The sequence below is a fragment of the Trachurus japonicus genome, chromosome 13 (assembly GCF_045865225.1).
Source record: "Trachurus japonicus isolate A0001 chromosome 13, Traja_1.0".
Lineage (NCBI taxonomy): Eukaryota > Metazoa > Chordata > Actinopteri > Carangiformes > Carangidae > Trachurus > Trachurus japonicus.
The window spans coordinates 39,731,611-39,749,695 of NC_140919.1; the positions used below are offsets into that span (position 1 = coordinate 39,731,611).

At 41.6% G+C, this 18,085-nt stretch overlaps 1 protein-coding gene across 2 annotated transcripts in view; it reads left to right on the plus strand.

Annotated features, from left to right (window-relative positions):
* grik4 (glutamate receptor, ionotropic, kainate 4) overlaps window positions 1-18,085 on the plus strand; it is a 271,682-nt gene that overhangs the window by 158,260 nt on the left and 95,337 nt on the right. For both annotated transcript variants that reach the window (XM_085796529.1, XM_085796530.1), the window contains exons 6-7: window positions 8,198-8,376; window positions 15,973-16,026. In XM_085796529.1, coding sequence (XP_085652655.1) covers window positions 8,198-8,376; window positions 15,973-16,026 — 233 coding nt within the window. The remainder of the gene's footprint in view (window positions 1-8,197; window positions 8,377-15,972; window positions 16,027-18,085) is intronic.

Below are 18,085 nucleotides of genomic sequence, written 5' to 3' on the forward strand. Positions count from 1 at the left end.
TGGAACAAACAAATTTATGTGGTACTTCTATGCATTAAAAACCTAGAAACGGGTCGGTGGTGACCCTAACACCACCAGAGGAAGGTTAAGGGATCATTGGAGCTGTTACAAACTACCAGAAACACATCACAGTGCATAGTTGTATACAAATCTGCCCACAACCCACAACACTACCAGAAAGTTGTGGGTTGCTGAAACTAAGATTGAATTGTTTAGCACAATGAAAACACAATGAGTACATTGGATGGAGGATGATGATTCAGGGCTGTTTTGCTGCCTCCAGCCCTGGACGGTTTGTCTTCATCGAGGGGAAAATGAATTCCCAAGTTTATCAAAGTATCTTACGGTTTAGTGGTTGTATATAAATAAAGGTTATTAGTGCCAAAGGAGCTTCCACCAGTTATTATGGTTCACTTACTTTTTCTACCAGCACTGTGAATGTTTAATGAGTGAGTTCAATAAAGACACAGAAGATTGCAATTGTGTGCGTGATAGTAGCTCAGGGACACTTTTTCTCTGTGGCTTAGATGAAGATCAGATCACATTTTTATGACCCAATAATTCAGAGAACAAGGGCTGACAAACTTCTTCTGCACACCGTGTCTTCGGCCTTTTAAGCAATAAAGCTCTTCCCCCTCCTCATGCGGTAACATCATATTAAAAACATCCGCAAATGGACCAAAGTCATTCATAGTTTCCATAGTGCCATATATGTAGAAGAGTGGGAATGATCAGCAGGAGCACGTCTGATCGACACCACCTCGCTGTGACCGCGATGACTCCACTTTGCGTTAATGAAATAATGCCCTCAGACATTCTCAGACATCTTGTCGACAATGTTTTAACACAGTGGCCCCAGAGGTGGAAAAATTCACACAGGTAGGTCTTATTGTCTGCTCAAGGCGAAATGAAGAGTGAACATAACGTACGGCTGTCATCAAAGCTTTGGGTGTGTGTGTTAAAAGCTTCATCTGTGACAAAGGTTTCATTATAATGTATAATTCACCTACACCTGTGAAGGAAACCACATGGAGCTGCTGTGTTATATTCACACTAGTTTAATGTTTCTACACTACCTGAGCTCCTGTGGTGCGGCGGCATTTTCTTTTTGGTATTTTGTGCCTCTGCAAAAGTGTGTGTGTGTGTGTGTGCGTGTTTGTTTGCTTGGGTGTGGGAAAGGTAAATGAGCGGTTGCCTAAGTTGAATGTCAGCCCTCACCTTTATCTGTGCGCCTGAGAGAGAGTCGGAGCCATGTGTCATCCATGACAATGAGGGAGTTTAGTCTCGCTAACACACACACTGGTGTGTTCTTCCGTGCTTGTGAGGACCCTCTTTCATTTCCCCCCAGATTCAAGCTACGTGCTCGGCCGCAATTACTCCTACTCTTGTGTGATGTCATGAGGTCCTGGCTGGGGGACACCTGTACTGAACACCACTGCAGCAAAGTGACAAGTGAAACCACTGGTCAACAAAAATTATATTTTGAGGGACGGAATTTTCTGATTTTAGTCTTTTAGATTTCAGTCCATAGTAAAAAACCATGATGATGTTTGCTAACATACTAAAGCAAGAGGATAAAACAATAGGAAATGCTCTGTTCCAGCTGCAGGGAGGCCACAGATAACCATGAGGCTGATTCAGTTAGATACAGATTAGATACAGTTATGAATAGTGTTTCCTGTAAATCAGGCATTGCCATAACAATGAAAAAGCACAATGTGAAGTTGTTCATTAATTAATTTACAATATTTTGATTAAAATGTTAACCTGATTCTGAACTTGATTAGAAAACCAATTAAACACCGGAACAGTCCTGCCAAGTGGAGGCTTCCAGCTGAAATATTCTCACTCTAGAAATGTCCTCACACTCAATTGTCCTAACCTTGGTCCTCATAAATATACAAGTACAAGGACACAGACTCACACACCCGCCTGCGGAACTTGTTTCCTCGGCACAGGGACCTTTACAAGTCAAACAAAAGAGGAGCAATTTCTTTTTTTATTCAGCTGCATTTCTTTCATTTGATTGAAACTAGTTCACCAGAAATCGAGGGAAGAACATGGCTGCTGAACAGCGCCCTGGTGGCAAAATCCATGCAGCCAGAACACTAAGAGCTTTACCTCTATGTCACTCTGTATGTATCTAGTACAGAGCACCGTCTAATGTCATGAACTCGACGTGAAATTGCATTTGATTTTCTGCAAGAAGTTATAGAGAGTGGATGCAGGAGGCAGACAAAGAGGGCAGTTCAGCAGAAGCTATTTCAAGCTCATCAAAGTTATTCTGCGTTACACTACCGAGGAAGCTGATCTGACAGGTTTGAGACACAGGCGAGCGAGCGAGCAGCAAGCAGGAATGATGTCTCATGAGTGCACAGACACAGGGAGCCAGGTAGGTACAGGGAGACAAAACACACACACACTGTAATATACTTCCATACAGGGCCAGGCTGAGAAAGAGGCTGACGCTGAGACATAATTACAGAAGCTATTAGACATGATGCTGGTGACTGGGATCGCACTGTAGCGTGTGTTAATGTGCTGTGGAGAAGCTAAAGGAGCCAGCTCGATAACTAATGCTACACCAGAATTGTCCTCGGTGTGACAGATGAACTGCAGCGCTGTCGCCGTGGCAGAAATCACATAAAATATCTGTTGACGCAAAGTCTGAACGGACGTTTTATTACTACTTAATAATGGAAATAGTGGGAAGAGGCTCTGCTAATGCCTTCTCCACAAAGTTACGTCCCTCTCATGTTAAATCTCTGTGCCAATAGTTTTTATATGAGTGCAATGACATCGAGCCAGATTGCCAAGGTGAGGCTGGTGTAACATAAGCGTCGTCATGCTGCGGCAGGTTGTAGTTTTATCACTCCAACACACCTCACAAATTATTTTAAACACCTATGTGGAAAATTACCCCAATAACCTCTCAGGGTCTGCTAATATATGGATGCAAAGTGACTAGTGTAAAGCTGCTGGGAGCATTTTGATTAGGTCTGCTATGCTTTAATTAGGGCAAATCCCACTTACCTCACTGGAGTCAAACGGTCTATTACCATGGGATGGAGCACAAGAGACGTTACTGAAATGCCCCCTTCGTATTTGCTGGCTTTACATTAATTGCATTTTAAGGAAACCAGTCTCGTTTTGCATGGAAACTTTTTTATGGATTGGTTGTTGTCAGGAAACAAGTGGAGAGGCATATACTTTAAAGCAGAAGTAAGCGGAATGTTTGTGTTAATATAAGTCTTAAATAGTTATATCTTCTGACAGCAATCACTTCTATAGAGTGTTTGGTCCGAAACACGGGTCTGTCAGTCACTCTGCTCTGCTGTAAGCCGAGGAGAAAACTTTCCTTGTATCCTACAACCTTTATCCAATGAGGAGAGAGAACGGCATAAAGGGGCAGTCCTCTCTGTGTGCACGCCAAGGGGGCAGTTGCATAGACTGAGGACAATGCGCGTGAATGTGGTGACGTAGGGACGAGGGCGGGGACTGCTAACTCCATCCGCTGACAGGAAGTTAGCCAAAACGACCGGATCGCTTACTTCTGTTTTAAAGGTTATAGCTACAACTTTATCATTAAAACAATATTTTTTTCAAAAATAATACATCCACAGAACATCTAGAGGGGTGTAGGATAAAAGTTTTAATTATTATATTGTTAAATTTTCAAATTTTTTATAGTATACAGATGTTACTGGTTCAAAATTGCGCGGTTTTTCCTGCACTGCAGGATCGTGTGAACGCGTGTCTTTTCACCATAACTGTTTTCCTCTAGGTGGCAGCACCGTACTAAATACTGCTCAGACGTTTTGGGGACAATGCTGACAGTCACACAATGTAGCCGCGATTAGGAGTGGCGCTGTTCATGATACAGAATACAAGAGGATGAAAGGAGAACTAGCTGCAGACAGTAAATAATATAGTAGCCTAGTTTTTCAATGACAAAATGTAACGACGGCAGCTACAGTAGACTATAGCCCACGTCTCACTCTCTTTTTTCGGTCATCTGTCTCGTCATCTCCAAAATGTGTTTTTAAAATGAGCCAACTACAGTACTGTGCAGTAGTGCCGCAGATTTCTCACTCCGCACCTTGTTTGAGAGTGCAGCTGGATGATTTCTTGTGAATGAACGGGTCTGTGTCACTTTGGGGCTGGGCGATAAAACATAGGATAAATAACTTTCCCTCGATAGAAGACGCGGCCGATACAAAGTCGATAGGTTTCATTCATCCATTTTTTGACAGACAACACAAACAGCCAGTGATAATGAGAGTGGTGACACCGTCAGCCATGCAGCCGGCCTGGACTTTTTATTTTTAATTATGAAGGATCATCTGCGCAAGGCAAAGATGATAGCATCAACAAAACACGGCGTAACACACGCGGCTGTATGGGACAGGCTTTTATTTAATTCAGAACAAACCGCTTAGCAAAAATGGAAAATATAGTCTATAATAATTAATTGATCTGTTGTTTGGCCACTGTTTGAAAATAACCCGAATTATGAGCAAATAATCTGATCCAGAGCAGCAGTCATAATCAGACTTCTTCTAAATAAACCTAAACATTCAATAACTGGGTCAGGTCGGACCATGGGATTCTTTTTTCTCTTCTTCTTCACAGGAGAAAATGAGGTGCGCTGCGCTCACGGACGCGTTGATGTTTTGTGATTTATCTGCTGCCTTGACTCTGCCCTTTATACATGTGCGTTCAGATTAACAATAAGACAAGCCATGGTTGAGTTTATTTAGTTAATAATCAGCATCTTAGTACCTCTGATCCGGAGCGATAGTGTTATGAAAATCGCTACAGTTGAACTGGTCTGGTTTTTAGCTGCTCAATCTCATTGTTTCAAAGAAAAGGGATTGATTTTTATAACGAAATGGAACGAAAACAATATTATATTGATACATTGTTGTAAAAAAAATCCAAAAGAAACGAAAATGAACTAAAGAAAATAACTTTCACACACACATTAAAACAGTGCGATTGGTTGAAAGCTGATAATTAGCCATGTGCTTATAAGCTGATTGGCCGAAACCAAGAACAAAGCCGCGTGAATGGCCAATCGCCATGTGTTAACGGCCGACATGTAAATCAGCTGTTTCGATGGGCGTTAAATGAATAGAGATGTTAATGTGTCTCATAAGGTACTTTGCACATAGGCTACTTTCTGTAACTGGAAGAAAAACAGCCAGCTGGAAGAATGTGTTGCCTAAATCTTTTACTGTGTGGGAGATCTCCACCAACGTAGCCGGGGAGAAAGCAAGTGGGACCGTTCTGCCCAGTCTCTGAGCAGCGCACGTTTCACAGACTCCAGCACCTTGGACAATGCTGCGGGGGGATGGAGGGGGGCTGTCGGGGTGGAGGTGCTGTACTGTAGGCTACAGTAGGGTGAGGATAGGACCCTCAGATGATCTTCTCGGAGTTCGCAAGAACTCGTTGATCTTATCTATGCAGTCTTTCAAGTCCTTTCTGTCCATGCCTGGAAACTCCGTTCTCAGTGACTGCACTACAAAGGTCTTCACATTTTGTGGCAGTTCATGTTTCCCCCTGGATCCGTCCCAGTTTGTTTTTTTTTATCTAGCTTTATTTAAAATATACAGCAGCTTTATATTAGGCTACAGTCACCAGCAGGCACACAAACAGCATCCCCAGGACAGGATATCGATTACGGTCACATGCCAGTCGCTCCTCCCTTCAGTTCTATAACTTTCTCAATGACACTGTCCAGATGATCGATGTACTTATTACAGACGCTGATGGTCAGCTTCTCCATCCAAAATGTCTGGATCGCTGCTTCCAACTCCTCCCTGTTAGTTGGTTTCGCCTCAGAGCGGATGTAGTGCTTCATCGAAGCCCAGACCAGCTCTATCGGGTTTAGATCTGGTGACCTAAACAACAATGTATCAATATAATATTGTTTTCGTTTCATTTCGTTATAAAAATCAATCCCTTTTCTTTGAAACAATGAGATTGAGCAGCTAAAAACCAGACCAGTTCAACTGTAGCGATTTTCATAACATTATCGCTCCGGATCAGAGGTACTAAGATGCTGATTATTAAAGCAGATATCAGTGGAATGTTTTTGTTAATATAAGTCCTAAATAGTCCTATTTTCCGTCAGCAATCACTTACATGAAGTATTTCAGCCTAAACACGAGTCTTTCCGTCACTCTGCTCTGCTGTAACCCGAGGAGAAAATTTTCCTTGTGGGATACAAGTGTTATCCAATGAGGGGAGAGAACGGCATGAAGGGCTGTGTGTGCAGCCAAGGGATGCGCGTGAATGTGGTGACGTAGCACGAGGACCAATTGATGCCTGACAAGGGCGGGGGCTTAACTCATGGTGCGTTCAAGGAAACTCGTACTTTGTGTTTTTCCTTCCTGTGAAGTCATACCAGTTCGATCTGGTACGAGTTCACGGGTCGGAAGTTACGAGTGGCCGTTATAGGGAACTTTCACAGACAACAGGACGGTAAAAACACGAGCTACGGGTTACCTGGAACGCTACCAAGTCGTAGTTGTGACTTGAAGCTGTAACTTACGGTTTCAAAAGCCTGCCTTGAACACAGCATTAGCCGAAACGGCCGTGCCGCTGTTATCTGCTTTAACAAAATAAACTCAACCATGGCTTGTCTTATTGTTAATCTGAACGCACATGTATAAAGGGCAGAGTCAAGGCAGCAGATAAATCACAAAACATCAACGCGTCCGTGAGCGCAGCGCACCTCATTTTCTCCTGTGAAGAAGAAGAGAAAAAAGAATCCCATGGTCCGACCTGACCCAGTTATTTAATGTTTAGGTTTATTTAGAAGAAGTCTGATTATGACTGCTGCTCTGGATCAGATTATTTGCTCATAATTCGGGTTATTTTCAAACAGTGGCCAAACAACAGATCAATTAATTATTATAGACTATATTTTCCATTTTTGCTAAGCGGTTTGTTCTGAATTAAATAAAAGCCTGTCCCATACAGCCGCGTGTGTTACGCCGTGTTTTGTTGATGCTATCATCTTTGCCTTGCGCAGATGATCCTTCATAATTTGTGATACATAATCATCAAGTCATAAAGCAAGACAGGCTTTATCATATTACAATAGTTTCTGTGATTTAGGCAGGGTATACAGTAGTTAGTTCTAGTTTAATAGCCTAGAGTTTAAGCTGTGGATTACTGCACAGATCACTGAGTCATCCGCCTGTCGTCCTCCGTTCTCACAGATGCCACCTGGTGGTTGTTTTGGCACATTGAGGCTATTCATTAAAAGCTCTTGTCTCGCCAAAGAAAAAAAATGCCTGAGTCTTGTGGCGTCTCGTGTGGACCACGCGTGAAGTCCGCAATTTTGAACCAGTAACATCTGTATATAAATTATCGTTTTATGCATTTTGACGGGCCCAAATTATATAAATATTTACATCTGGTTACGTTGGCAACGTCGACATGAAATGATCGCCGCGCCAACAGCATTAGTACGTTGATGTCATGTGAGGCGGAGCTGGGGGGGGGGGGGGGGGGGCAGATCCTGATAGCTCTGTAGAGAAATGGCATTGTGCTAATGCTAATGCTAACTAACGTTTCTGGTGCAGCTGTGATGCTGCGGGTTTGTTGGGTTCATCTGCAGGTGAGTTAGTGTGAAATGATTCAGATGTGTTTCCAGTCCGCTGTCAACACCGGAGCTGCTGCTCGTTAAATACGATTCTAGCTTTAGCTAGCTGTTCCCGTAGGCGTTACCTGGCAACCAGTACAATTGAAGGTTGGAGCGAGAGTGGGCGAGTGTGAGTGTGACACCTAGGCTACTGGCCGGGAGGAATTAGGCAAGCCAAGGGCAGCAATTTTATTTCTATAACCTGTTAAACAGTTTGTTTTAACAACATCAACATCCTCTGCCCTTAGACCCTCACATCAACTTCTTTGAAATTCTCAAATTAAACTTGTAGCTAACCCCTTTAAGCAGTATTTCAGGACAGTTAACTAGGCTACTGTACTGTTAAGTTTATACTGCATTTCCCAGATTTGCCTCACTTTCCTTAACTTTTCTGGTCATGTATTTTCTTAACTTTTGAAAAAAAAAAAAAAAAAAAGACTATAACAGTACAGCTCCATCTCCTTGTAGAGTCTTCCCTTCATTACAAGCAACCTCCTTATGTGTTTTCTTCTTCTTCCTCCTCTGTGTGTGTCTCACCGGCAGGCTTATTGAACCTGGAGCAGCTCCTCAGGCAGTTCCTCATCTCCAAGGAGACTCTGTCAGTGCGCATGCTTGATGACAGCCAGGACCCGACCCCGCTCCTGAAGGAGATAAGAGATGACAAGACTGCCACTATCATAGTTGATGCCAACGCCACCATGTCACATATCATTTTGGAACGGGTCAGTATGGTTTCTACGTGATAGCCATGTTATTTTTAAATCCATATATATAATATAAAGTCTTAACTTTGTACCGTTAGGAAAATTCCCAAGATCCACATTTATATAATTCTCATCTCTCCAAAAGCAAAAATAACGGAAAAATGCCGAGGGCAGAAAGTGTTCAAAGATAAAAGTTATTGTATATATTGAGAGTGAATTTCTTCAACTGGAGGAAAAAGTTGATGAGTCCTTAGTTTTGACCTGTAAAGATAGAGGTTGTGTTCCATACATGGCTCAAGGAATAATGTGCAGAATATCTACAAGAAAAAATACCTCGTTTTCCTCCATTATCTATTTTCTGGTTTGAATTTATACCCAGTGACAGTGCACGCAGACAAACAAGTGTCCAAAAAATTAAATGAAGCAAATGAATTGACTCAATCTCATCAAACAAACTTGTTAAATCAAATTAAATGGATGAGCTGTGTTGCACTGATTCATCATCCACAAGTGAGAGTGAGTGAAAACAGACCCCCAAAAATGAAGGAGTCCTTTTGTCTCCTTTCTAATACAGTCCCTGTTCTGGATGAAAACAATCTGTTCTGTAACTCAGTGAAGCGAATGAAGAGCTGAGATGATTCTTCCATGTCCTTCTTATCAATTTTTCCATCCATTGCTCTGCTTCTCTTTTGCATAAATATGTAACTATAAATGTAATATGCAAAACTACAAAGTGTCATCCAACAAAGAAAACCATCTGACAATGTTAGTGAGTGGCTCTGTCAGTAGCATAACAAAATGACCTTTACTGATTGTGCTTCCCCCACCAACTGCACATACAAATATTAATTAACGTCTGAGAACATTATTAAGACCTTGAGCACTTTGACTCCAGTGTACTGCTGAAGCATCTCCTGATTGGAGATTGTGTGTTTGTAAAGAGCCTTTATGGCATCAATAAAGGTGAGTGCGGGAGCAGAGGCAGCGAGGGTGTTTGGCAGCAGCATATGGTCTCTTAGTAATTAATATACACCTCATTATTTCTAGAAGACGATGGATGGATGGCGAGAGCGGAGGTGACAATAGCTGGAGACAGAAGGTGCTCTGGGAGCAGGAGAGATGTTTCTCTCCCTCTCCACTTCTTTCCTCCCTCGGTCTCTCTCCGTTATAGTCTCTCTCTATTTCTATCTCACCGTTGTCTTCAATCTCAATCTCTCACCTCAGTCAAGTGTTCATGCTGCCATCAGTGGTCATCCAGTCACCATGGAAACCCTGGGCCACAGAGCAGCAGGAAGCCGCAGTGGGATTTCTCTGCTCTGTTCCCCTCCTCTCCTCCCGTCCGCCTCTTCAGTTCCAACACGGAGTTGCTTTGTTTCTCACTTTTTGTTCTCTGTCTATATGCAAAGAAGTCACTTTCACTTTCTCTTAATTGCCTCGCACCTCTCCTCCCATGTGGTCTCGCGTCCATCCCTTTATCTCGCTCTCATTTGTCTGTGCGATTTGTCACTCTTGACTGTTTTGTCCAGAGACAATCCTGCAGCTGGGATAGCCGGGACACTTGGAAGTCCCGCCCCTCCATGTTGAGCGCCGAGTTGCCAAAAACATATCAAAGCTGCGCGCCGGCCATATTTTTCCAGTCTCAGATGATGATAAGAGCGCCCAGCTTGTCTGAAGGGACAGATTCATCCTTTGTCCTGCAAGACGTTGCCTCTTATTTGTGTGTTTACATCTTACATCAAACCATCGTCACACAAAGGTCTCCACTCTCTGAGGTTTTAGCATTCAGAGGGGTTTAGGTCAGCAGTGTTTGCATTCTGAATGTAATCTCGTTCAGTCAGGCGTCCACTGTTGCACACAGCTGTACAGTGGGATAGATAGCAAGCCCAGCATATAGGGGCAGCTGTAGAACCGTGTGCACTCTGACCATCTGCTGCGGTAGAACAACAAGAAGATCAGAAAGTAGGAGGGAAGCTCATTATGGACACAGTGAAAGAAGACCGAGGCCCTGTCCCAATATCCGCACTTCCGCCCTAAGGTCTTCCTTGAAGTGTGCATTTCTGGAAAGCGCACTTAGGGGTGTAAGTGCGCAAGGGACCGATTCAATTAACAGCGGAATTGGGACGCTTCTGACACGTCACGTGTTACGTCATTTCTGTGTTGGTTCATTGTGAGACGATTGTGAGACATGGAGGCTGCAGTGGCGCTGCTCGCTGAGTGCTTGGTGGTGATGCGACATCACCAAGAGCTATTAAGGAGAATTAGGAGTCGCAGGAGAAGAAGATATCTTCACCTCACCCAGCTGTTGATGCTGATGCCTGATCAACAGGTAAATTAACTTTATTGTATCCTACCTTTTAAAGTTAACTGTTAATGTGACCAGCGCTATTTAAAAAAAAAAAAATCTGTTAACGTTATAACCTGTTGACACGGAGTTTGGCGAGGATATATTGAGATATTACTCAAATTATTAAGTAATGTGAACTGTAGCTACTGGTCATAAAGGGTGTAGTCCTGAGAAAATGAATGATACATTGTTTCATTATTCAACTCATATTTGTTTTCACTGCGGTCCATGTTGCCAGCGCTTTTATTAACGGCTGGATAACGTTAGACACTATATTTTTTTTTAATTATGTTAACGTTATTCCTATTGAAAAAGAGTGTGGGTACGTTATACTGTGATATTATTCAAATTATAAATGATGATGTGAACTCTACTGGGTGTTTTCCTTTCATGAAATGATTGATTGTGAGGGCCAAACGCAGAGGATGTTGTTATGATGCTGTGTGAAGCCCTTTGAGACAAACAGTATATAGCCTAGCTACTAGCCTTGTCTTGCCTTGCCTAAAACCAAAAATAATTAATTCCTCATTTTACACTGCAAATGATAGATGAGTTTGAGCTGCCAGACAAATTATTTTTATTTTATTTATTAATTATTTATTATTATTATGTTTTCCCTTCAAGGTTAAATAAAGTAGCTATATCTTATCTTATCTGTAATATTTTTGAGCAATTAAATGAAGAAGAAATACTTGTAATCTGTGTTTTTAAAAAAACTGTTTTTTGTATTTTTAAGGTTGGAAGAATGATCAGATATGCCAGGCTGAATCGCACCATGCCTGTGCTTCAGGTTTACTTTGATGTTAGAGAGAGACCTCCGACCTGACTACCGCTTATCCAGAAGATCCATGAGGGGCCTGATGGATGTTCTCCGCAGGGACCAGGACCATGGGCTGGGGATATCATTTAGAGGTTCTTATATTTGTGTATTGGATTGCCCACGGACTGTCCTACAGAGTCACCTCCCGAGCTTTCTCTGTGCCAAAGTCCACCGTATGCCGTGTTGTACATAGAATCGCCAGGAAAGTCATGGACATTACAGAAAAAGTAATTCATTATCCAAATCATGATGAACTTGAGGAAACTGGCCAGAGATTTGGACGCTTAGCTCGCCATGCTGCATTTGAGAAGGCTGTAGGAGCAATTGACGGATGTCACATACGCATCAAACCACCCAATCATGGCAAGGAAGACTACTTTAACTACAAGCAGTTCTACTCTATACAAATGCAAGCTGTCTGTGACTCCAGTGGACGCTTTCTTAATATCTTTGTTGGTTTTCCCCGGTTCGGTTCATGACACCCGTGTACTGAAGAACAGCCCACTGTATGTGAATGCTGAGTACCCCCCACTGGTTTTGTTCTCCTCGGTGATGGAGGATATCCATGCATACAGTCTCCCATAACACAATCATCACACCCTTCAAACACCCACTTCAGGGAAGGGTCGAAGAGCGGTTCAATCACTGTCATTCACGTGCTCTTTCCAAGTAAAGTGGCATTTGCATTTGGCATGATGAAAGCACGCTGGAGGGCAACGCTGTTCGTTCAAAGCCTTGGAGGTGAAAGTTGGCTTTTGCACAGAGGTGGTCACTGCCTGTGCTTTCTTGCACAATGTGTGTCTGACTCATGGTGATGTACTGGAACCAGAGCAGCTCGATGAATGCCCACCACCACCACCACTACCACCAGCAGCAGATCCTGGACAGGAGACAAATGGCAACTGCTGCGGGCGAGGAGATCGCTGCTCTCATGTGTCCGCACCCATTCTACGTTCAGGAACAACTTCATGAACATGACACACTAGAACGTAAAAACCATAGCTTAACTATTTATTGCATGTGTCTATGTAACTATTACTATTTAATTTTTTTTCTTGTTAACATGCCTTGAAGCTTATGGTTCAGTAAGGAAGTATTATTTTCTTTCTATGCTAAATGAAAATTGTCTTATTGCTATATTAATTATGTTTCTATATACTGTTCACTAATTGTACTGTAAATTTATTTTCTTATGATCATGCCTTGAAGCTGATGTTTCAGTAAGGAATTTTTTTTTTCTATGTTTAATGCAATTTGTCTTATTTATATCAATACTGTACACTGATGTCTCTGTTTACGGCACTGCTCTGTCAACTGATGAAAAACTTTTTTTTTACGTGATTTCAGTAATGAAAAGAAGAATTCTTAATGCAAAAAAATTATTTTTTACCTAATACATATCACATAAAAAAAAAGAAAAAAAATTCTGTCATGTTTTTCACCATACTGTCCAAAGAGATCCAGCATTCATTTCCATCTGTTGCTGTGACCTCTCCACCCTCTGTCACTCGATCGCTGTCTACTCTGTCTCAGTCTTTCACTCACTTTCTCTCTCTTGACGTCTCTGTCTACTCTTGTTTCACAGTAGTCTTTCAAATCTGTCTGTTCATCCTCTTCCTCTTTTTCAGAGGTCTCAGCTGCAGAACTGAGTGTTTCCTCTGCATGTCAAGGTCTCTGCTGAGTCGGTCTTTTCCTCTGCCTCTTGACTGAAGGAATGTGGCCTGTACAAACCTCTCGTGAAGGTGACTGGGGCCTCCTTTACATTATGTGGCCCAGATGAGAAAAGACTGCTGCCGTTTACGGCTCTGCCCAATGGCCTCATGCATAGCTGCATAAAAAATCCAGTTTTTGCTGCGTTACCTCTCCTCATCTGTCCCTGACCCGTTTTGGGGAGTGTTAAGTCCTAATGTAGCATTAGGGGAATTATTAAAAGAAAGAAAGAAAGAAAAAATGTCATTTACATTCCTGACGTCTAGTGTTATCACTCATACTATCAAACATTACAAAAAGAGATTACCTTTTACTTTTTCTTAAGGTTTTCCCACTTTTTTTTGCACTGCTGTGGGACAGCTTTCCCTCCAGCCCCATGATTTTGATAATTTCACTGGAAAACACAGTTTCCTCCATTAAATAAATTGTACTGTTACATCAGGCTGCATACTTTTTTGCTCATGTATGGTCATATGATAACTTACTCATATCCCTGGGTAGAGGCGTTTCTGTGCCCTGTGAAGAGCCTGTCATTCTCTGCCCTGAAACTTTATAAAGTTAAAGGTCATTCGTCGGTCCCTATGTGAAAAATAAAGCAAAAACAGTTAATTTTGTCGTGTGTTATGCCGTGTAAGCATGCCACAGCTTCTCATGATTCATCTCTCTCTCTCTCTCTCTCTCTTTCTGATAAGCTTTGTTTGCACTTAAACCTCCCCTGCATCTAGTCCCCCTTCGTGAGTGAGATAATAATGCATAATATGTGACGGATTGACGGGAAAAAAGGCATCTTCCTTTAGATCTATTGATGTTTTTTTATTTCCATTTCTTTTATTTCCACGTGTTTCGTTTACTACGGACAGAGCCTCCTTAACGTGTTTATACGTTACTAACACAGTCAAACTTCGATCGTAAAAAAATAATCTATCACTTGTTTAAAAGTCTACGGCACAAGCCACAAGACATAAGACATCAGCGGTCCTAAAAGCTGAAAGCTGGACATGATGGTTATAGAGGAAATAACAGCGGAGGTGGAAAAAAAAACGCAAATTTTTATGATACAATACATCCGTTTTACAAAACAATAAACAGAGAAAAGGCTGACAAAACCGGTTCTGTATTGAATACCAGTTTACACTTGAGGAAATACGTGTTTACATATATTTTATAGATGCCAATTCTGATCAAAAACACTTTATACTTACACTTTACAAGCATTTTTCTTTTCCATCGCTCCGCTACTCTCGGCTTCAGATCTCACCGGCTTCAGATCTCCAAGGCAACAGACGCTTTGCCGTTTCGAACGTTGAACGACGACGACACGATATGAATTATGGGAAACTGCCTTCAGCGAAGTGCGGTTGATGGCCACACTTCAGGGTGGGTGCATGAAGGGCGCAATACGGCACCCTTGATGAACCACATTAGAGAATTGGGACACCCTACGGTCTTCCACCCTCAGCGTGAACGCGCATTTGAGGGGCACAAGGGCGGAAGTGCGGATATTGGGACAGGGCCCAAGTGGATATTTTTCATCAGCCTTATTTGTTTTGGTCGTATTGTGACTTCTGAATGGGATGTGGGCAGCAAGCAAAAGGTTGTAATGTCACTTTGTTTGGCAATATTAAAAACACAGGTCACCTGAGGCAAAGACTCTGTGCTTGTACTTTCCATTTTCTGTGTAAAATGAAGAAAAAAGACAAAAATAATCATCCATTTTGTTCCATTATGATCTTATTATCCAGTCTAGCTCGTTGTGTGAAATCCCAGGGCAGATGCTGACAAACAACTTCCCTGAAGTGTAACAGTTACCTTCCGTGGGTCCGCCATGCTTACGGCAGTTTTATTTGCCTCATGCACTTACAGGGGAACACTTTGTGCAGACATCATGAGATATCATTCAGAGTTTAAAATGAAACATGAATTTGGATGAAATTACTGTCATTATTTCACCTGCAGAGCACCTCCGCTGAATATTCATGAACTTGAGTGACGTATAGACCTAATGCCGTACAATCACCCACGCAGCCAAATATCTGTTATTAAACCATCTCCTTAGAATAATGACAGTGTCGAGACTGTTTATTATGAAAAAAATGTTCATTTGAGTAGAGCCAGGTGTGGTTAAGGCACTCATTCAGTAACGACGAGGATTAATTCATCCTCAGGAAGAATTTCACTCAGGATTAAAAGATGATTTGTGAACTACATGATATTTATTGATTTTAATCATAATGTGCATTGCAGCGTGATTAAACAGAAGTCTGTTGCTGGATGATTTTATTTTTGCAAATGGCTTTAATGAAACGAAAACTATGAAAAGTTCATGCTGTCCTTCACAACCGCTCCTCTCTGCGACTTTATTTTAATCAAATTGTAAGACAGTGTTGAGCAGCATACTAATGCACCTCGGAAAATTAATTGCTCCATTGAGAACCATCGTCAGATAAGAGTGTGTCTGGTCTTATCAAGATGTGGATTTGATCAGTTTTCTGTAGAGCCTGGAGTTTCACTGAATCGCTGAACTTTCAACTTTTACCCCCTTCCCTCTGCACTCTTTTATTCTTCACTCTCTTCTTTTTTCCTTTTTGGTTTCCCTCTCCCCCTCTCTACTCTTCTGACCTCTTTGCATCTTTTTTTGTGAACTAATCCTCAAGTTTCTGCTTTGTGTCTTTTGTGCCTTCTTTCGCTTACAGTTTTCTTTATCTCTCCCCTTTCGCCCTTCTTGTCTTTTGCGCTGCAGGCGTCAGAGCTGGGGATGCTGTCTGTCTACTACACTTACATCTTCACCTCAATGGTAAGAAATGGGCGAGGGTTTGGGCAATATTGTTTCCACACTCATGGGAGCACATCAGCTCGTCTAATGCTGTGCTGCTGTCGTGTGTAATATATAACACTTCAGTTGTCATCCACATGAATGAGTGATCGAATCAAAGACATGAATAATACGAGCGATTTAATCGCGGGGGTAACATTGTTGTTGTGGTTATTGTTTCTGCTGCCATTTTTATGCCTCAGCAGCTGTGGCCATTGTTGTGAATGCACAGGAACAGATGGAGGGGATTTCACGTCACAAACTTTAACTTGGATAACATGATCTCATTAGAATTTGGTGGTTAAAGGTCAAAGGTCAAGCTCACCATGACTCTTTTAAACATGTGTTAGCCAGAAGTGAAAAATTTGACAATTATGACAAAAGTCCACACAAATGTCTAGTAGGATGAAATGATGAAGTGATGCTGTATTACATCCCAAAGGTCTAAGGTCAACTTCACTGTGACATCATTTTACATTTTGTTCAGATACTAAATCACTAATTTCATGGTGCTAATAATCCACCTGTGCTGCTGGGTTGAATGTATGCAAGCTGTTTGAAGCATTTTCTTTCTTTCTTTCTTTCTTTCTTTCTTTCTTTCTTTCTTTCTTTCTTTCTTTCTTTCTTTCTTTCTTTCTTTCTTTCTTTCTTTCTTTCTTCTCCCCTTCCTTCTTTACTCTGTACAGTATGAATGAGCACTGTACATTTTTTAATGAGTATTTTGTGGGTGATTTACTCAGTTATGGCTGCAAACTAAGCCGGTACTGTGTAAAGTCTTGTTCTCAATTGCTTTTCATTACCCAGATTGCACCTCATGATGGTTCCTGCTTGTTTCTAACTGTTTGTCCCTTGATGTGAATCAACATTTGGGAAAGTGTTCATCCATTTTATAATGCCTTTAAATTCACGCTCATAAACATAATTCTTTCATGTGGCTTTGTGATGGAGGCTTCACACTGGATGTTGCGTGTTGTTTACAGGTACAGTGGCTTCAAAAGAGGTGACAGAGGCAGAAAGAGAAAGAGCTGAGAGAGGCAGCTGAAGGGAGTGTTTCTTTGCAAAGTTGCTTTGAAAGCAGAAGCAGGTCAATCGCTGAATCATTACCACTGAGATATAACAGCTACTTCTTTAACGCTTCATCTCCTGTGTCACAAAAAGTTGAATCTGTTAGGGTAAAAGCTAGATTAATTAAATGCTACATTAATAATATTACTAGTCCGGGTGGGAGGTTTATGAATTTGTGAAATGTCCGATTTTCATTGTTTTTGCACGGGACCATTAACCATGTACTTGAATTGACTGGCACTTTCCACGGGATACTACGATACTTTGTTGTGTGCGAGTAGACGTCAGGGCAGCTTTGCCTCTCATTACAAAATGCTGCAGTAACTTCTCAGGCTTCTTCTAAGTCCTTACTGGCGTAAATGTAGCTATATGGATGAATTACAGAAAAACATCCTCACTTACCATCCTGGTTGGGACACATTTGTTGATTTTTTAAATGTTATTTAATTCCAGAGATTTTTTATTTTTTATTTTTGTGTACCATTGAGACTCGTTAAAGAGAGATTATTTTAGGCATAATAAAGCATGTTGAATAACCTCTGAAGCCAAAATGAGTTTATGTCTTTGGTTATAGATATAGATATTATTTTGTTGTATTTAACTGAATTTTCCATCCATACAGATGAGGCATACTTTATTAAAATTATGCTACATTTTTACCTTAATTAAAAAGCTCCAGAGTAATTGTGATAGTTAACTACACTTGTGACTTGTAACGAGTGAGAACGGAGGCTCTCTGTCTTCCTGCCGTCTCATGGCTGAAAACCAACCTTGTAGTACCCGGCCGCCGCCCCAGCGTCCCAGCTCTCATCTCTGCGCTCCGTAACCAGCAATCTTTTGTTCATGATAGTTAAGACAACACAAATATACACGTTGTAACATCGTATTATGTTATATAATGTAATATCCACTGCTCAATGGATTGATTCTTCGCCAGCTTCGTTCAAAACAAATGCACATGATCAGGTGGATGGTT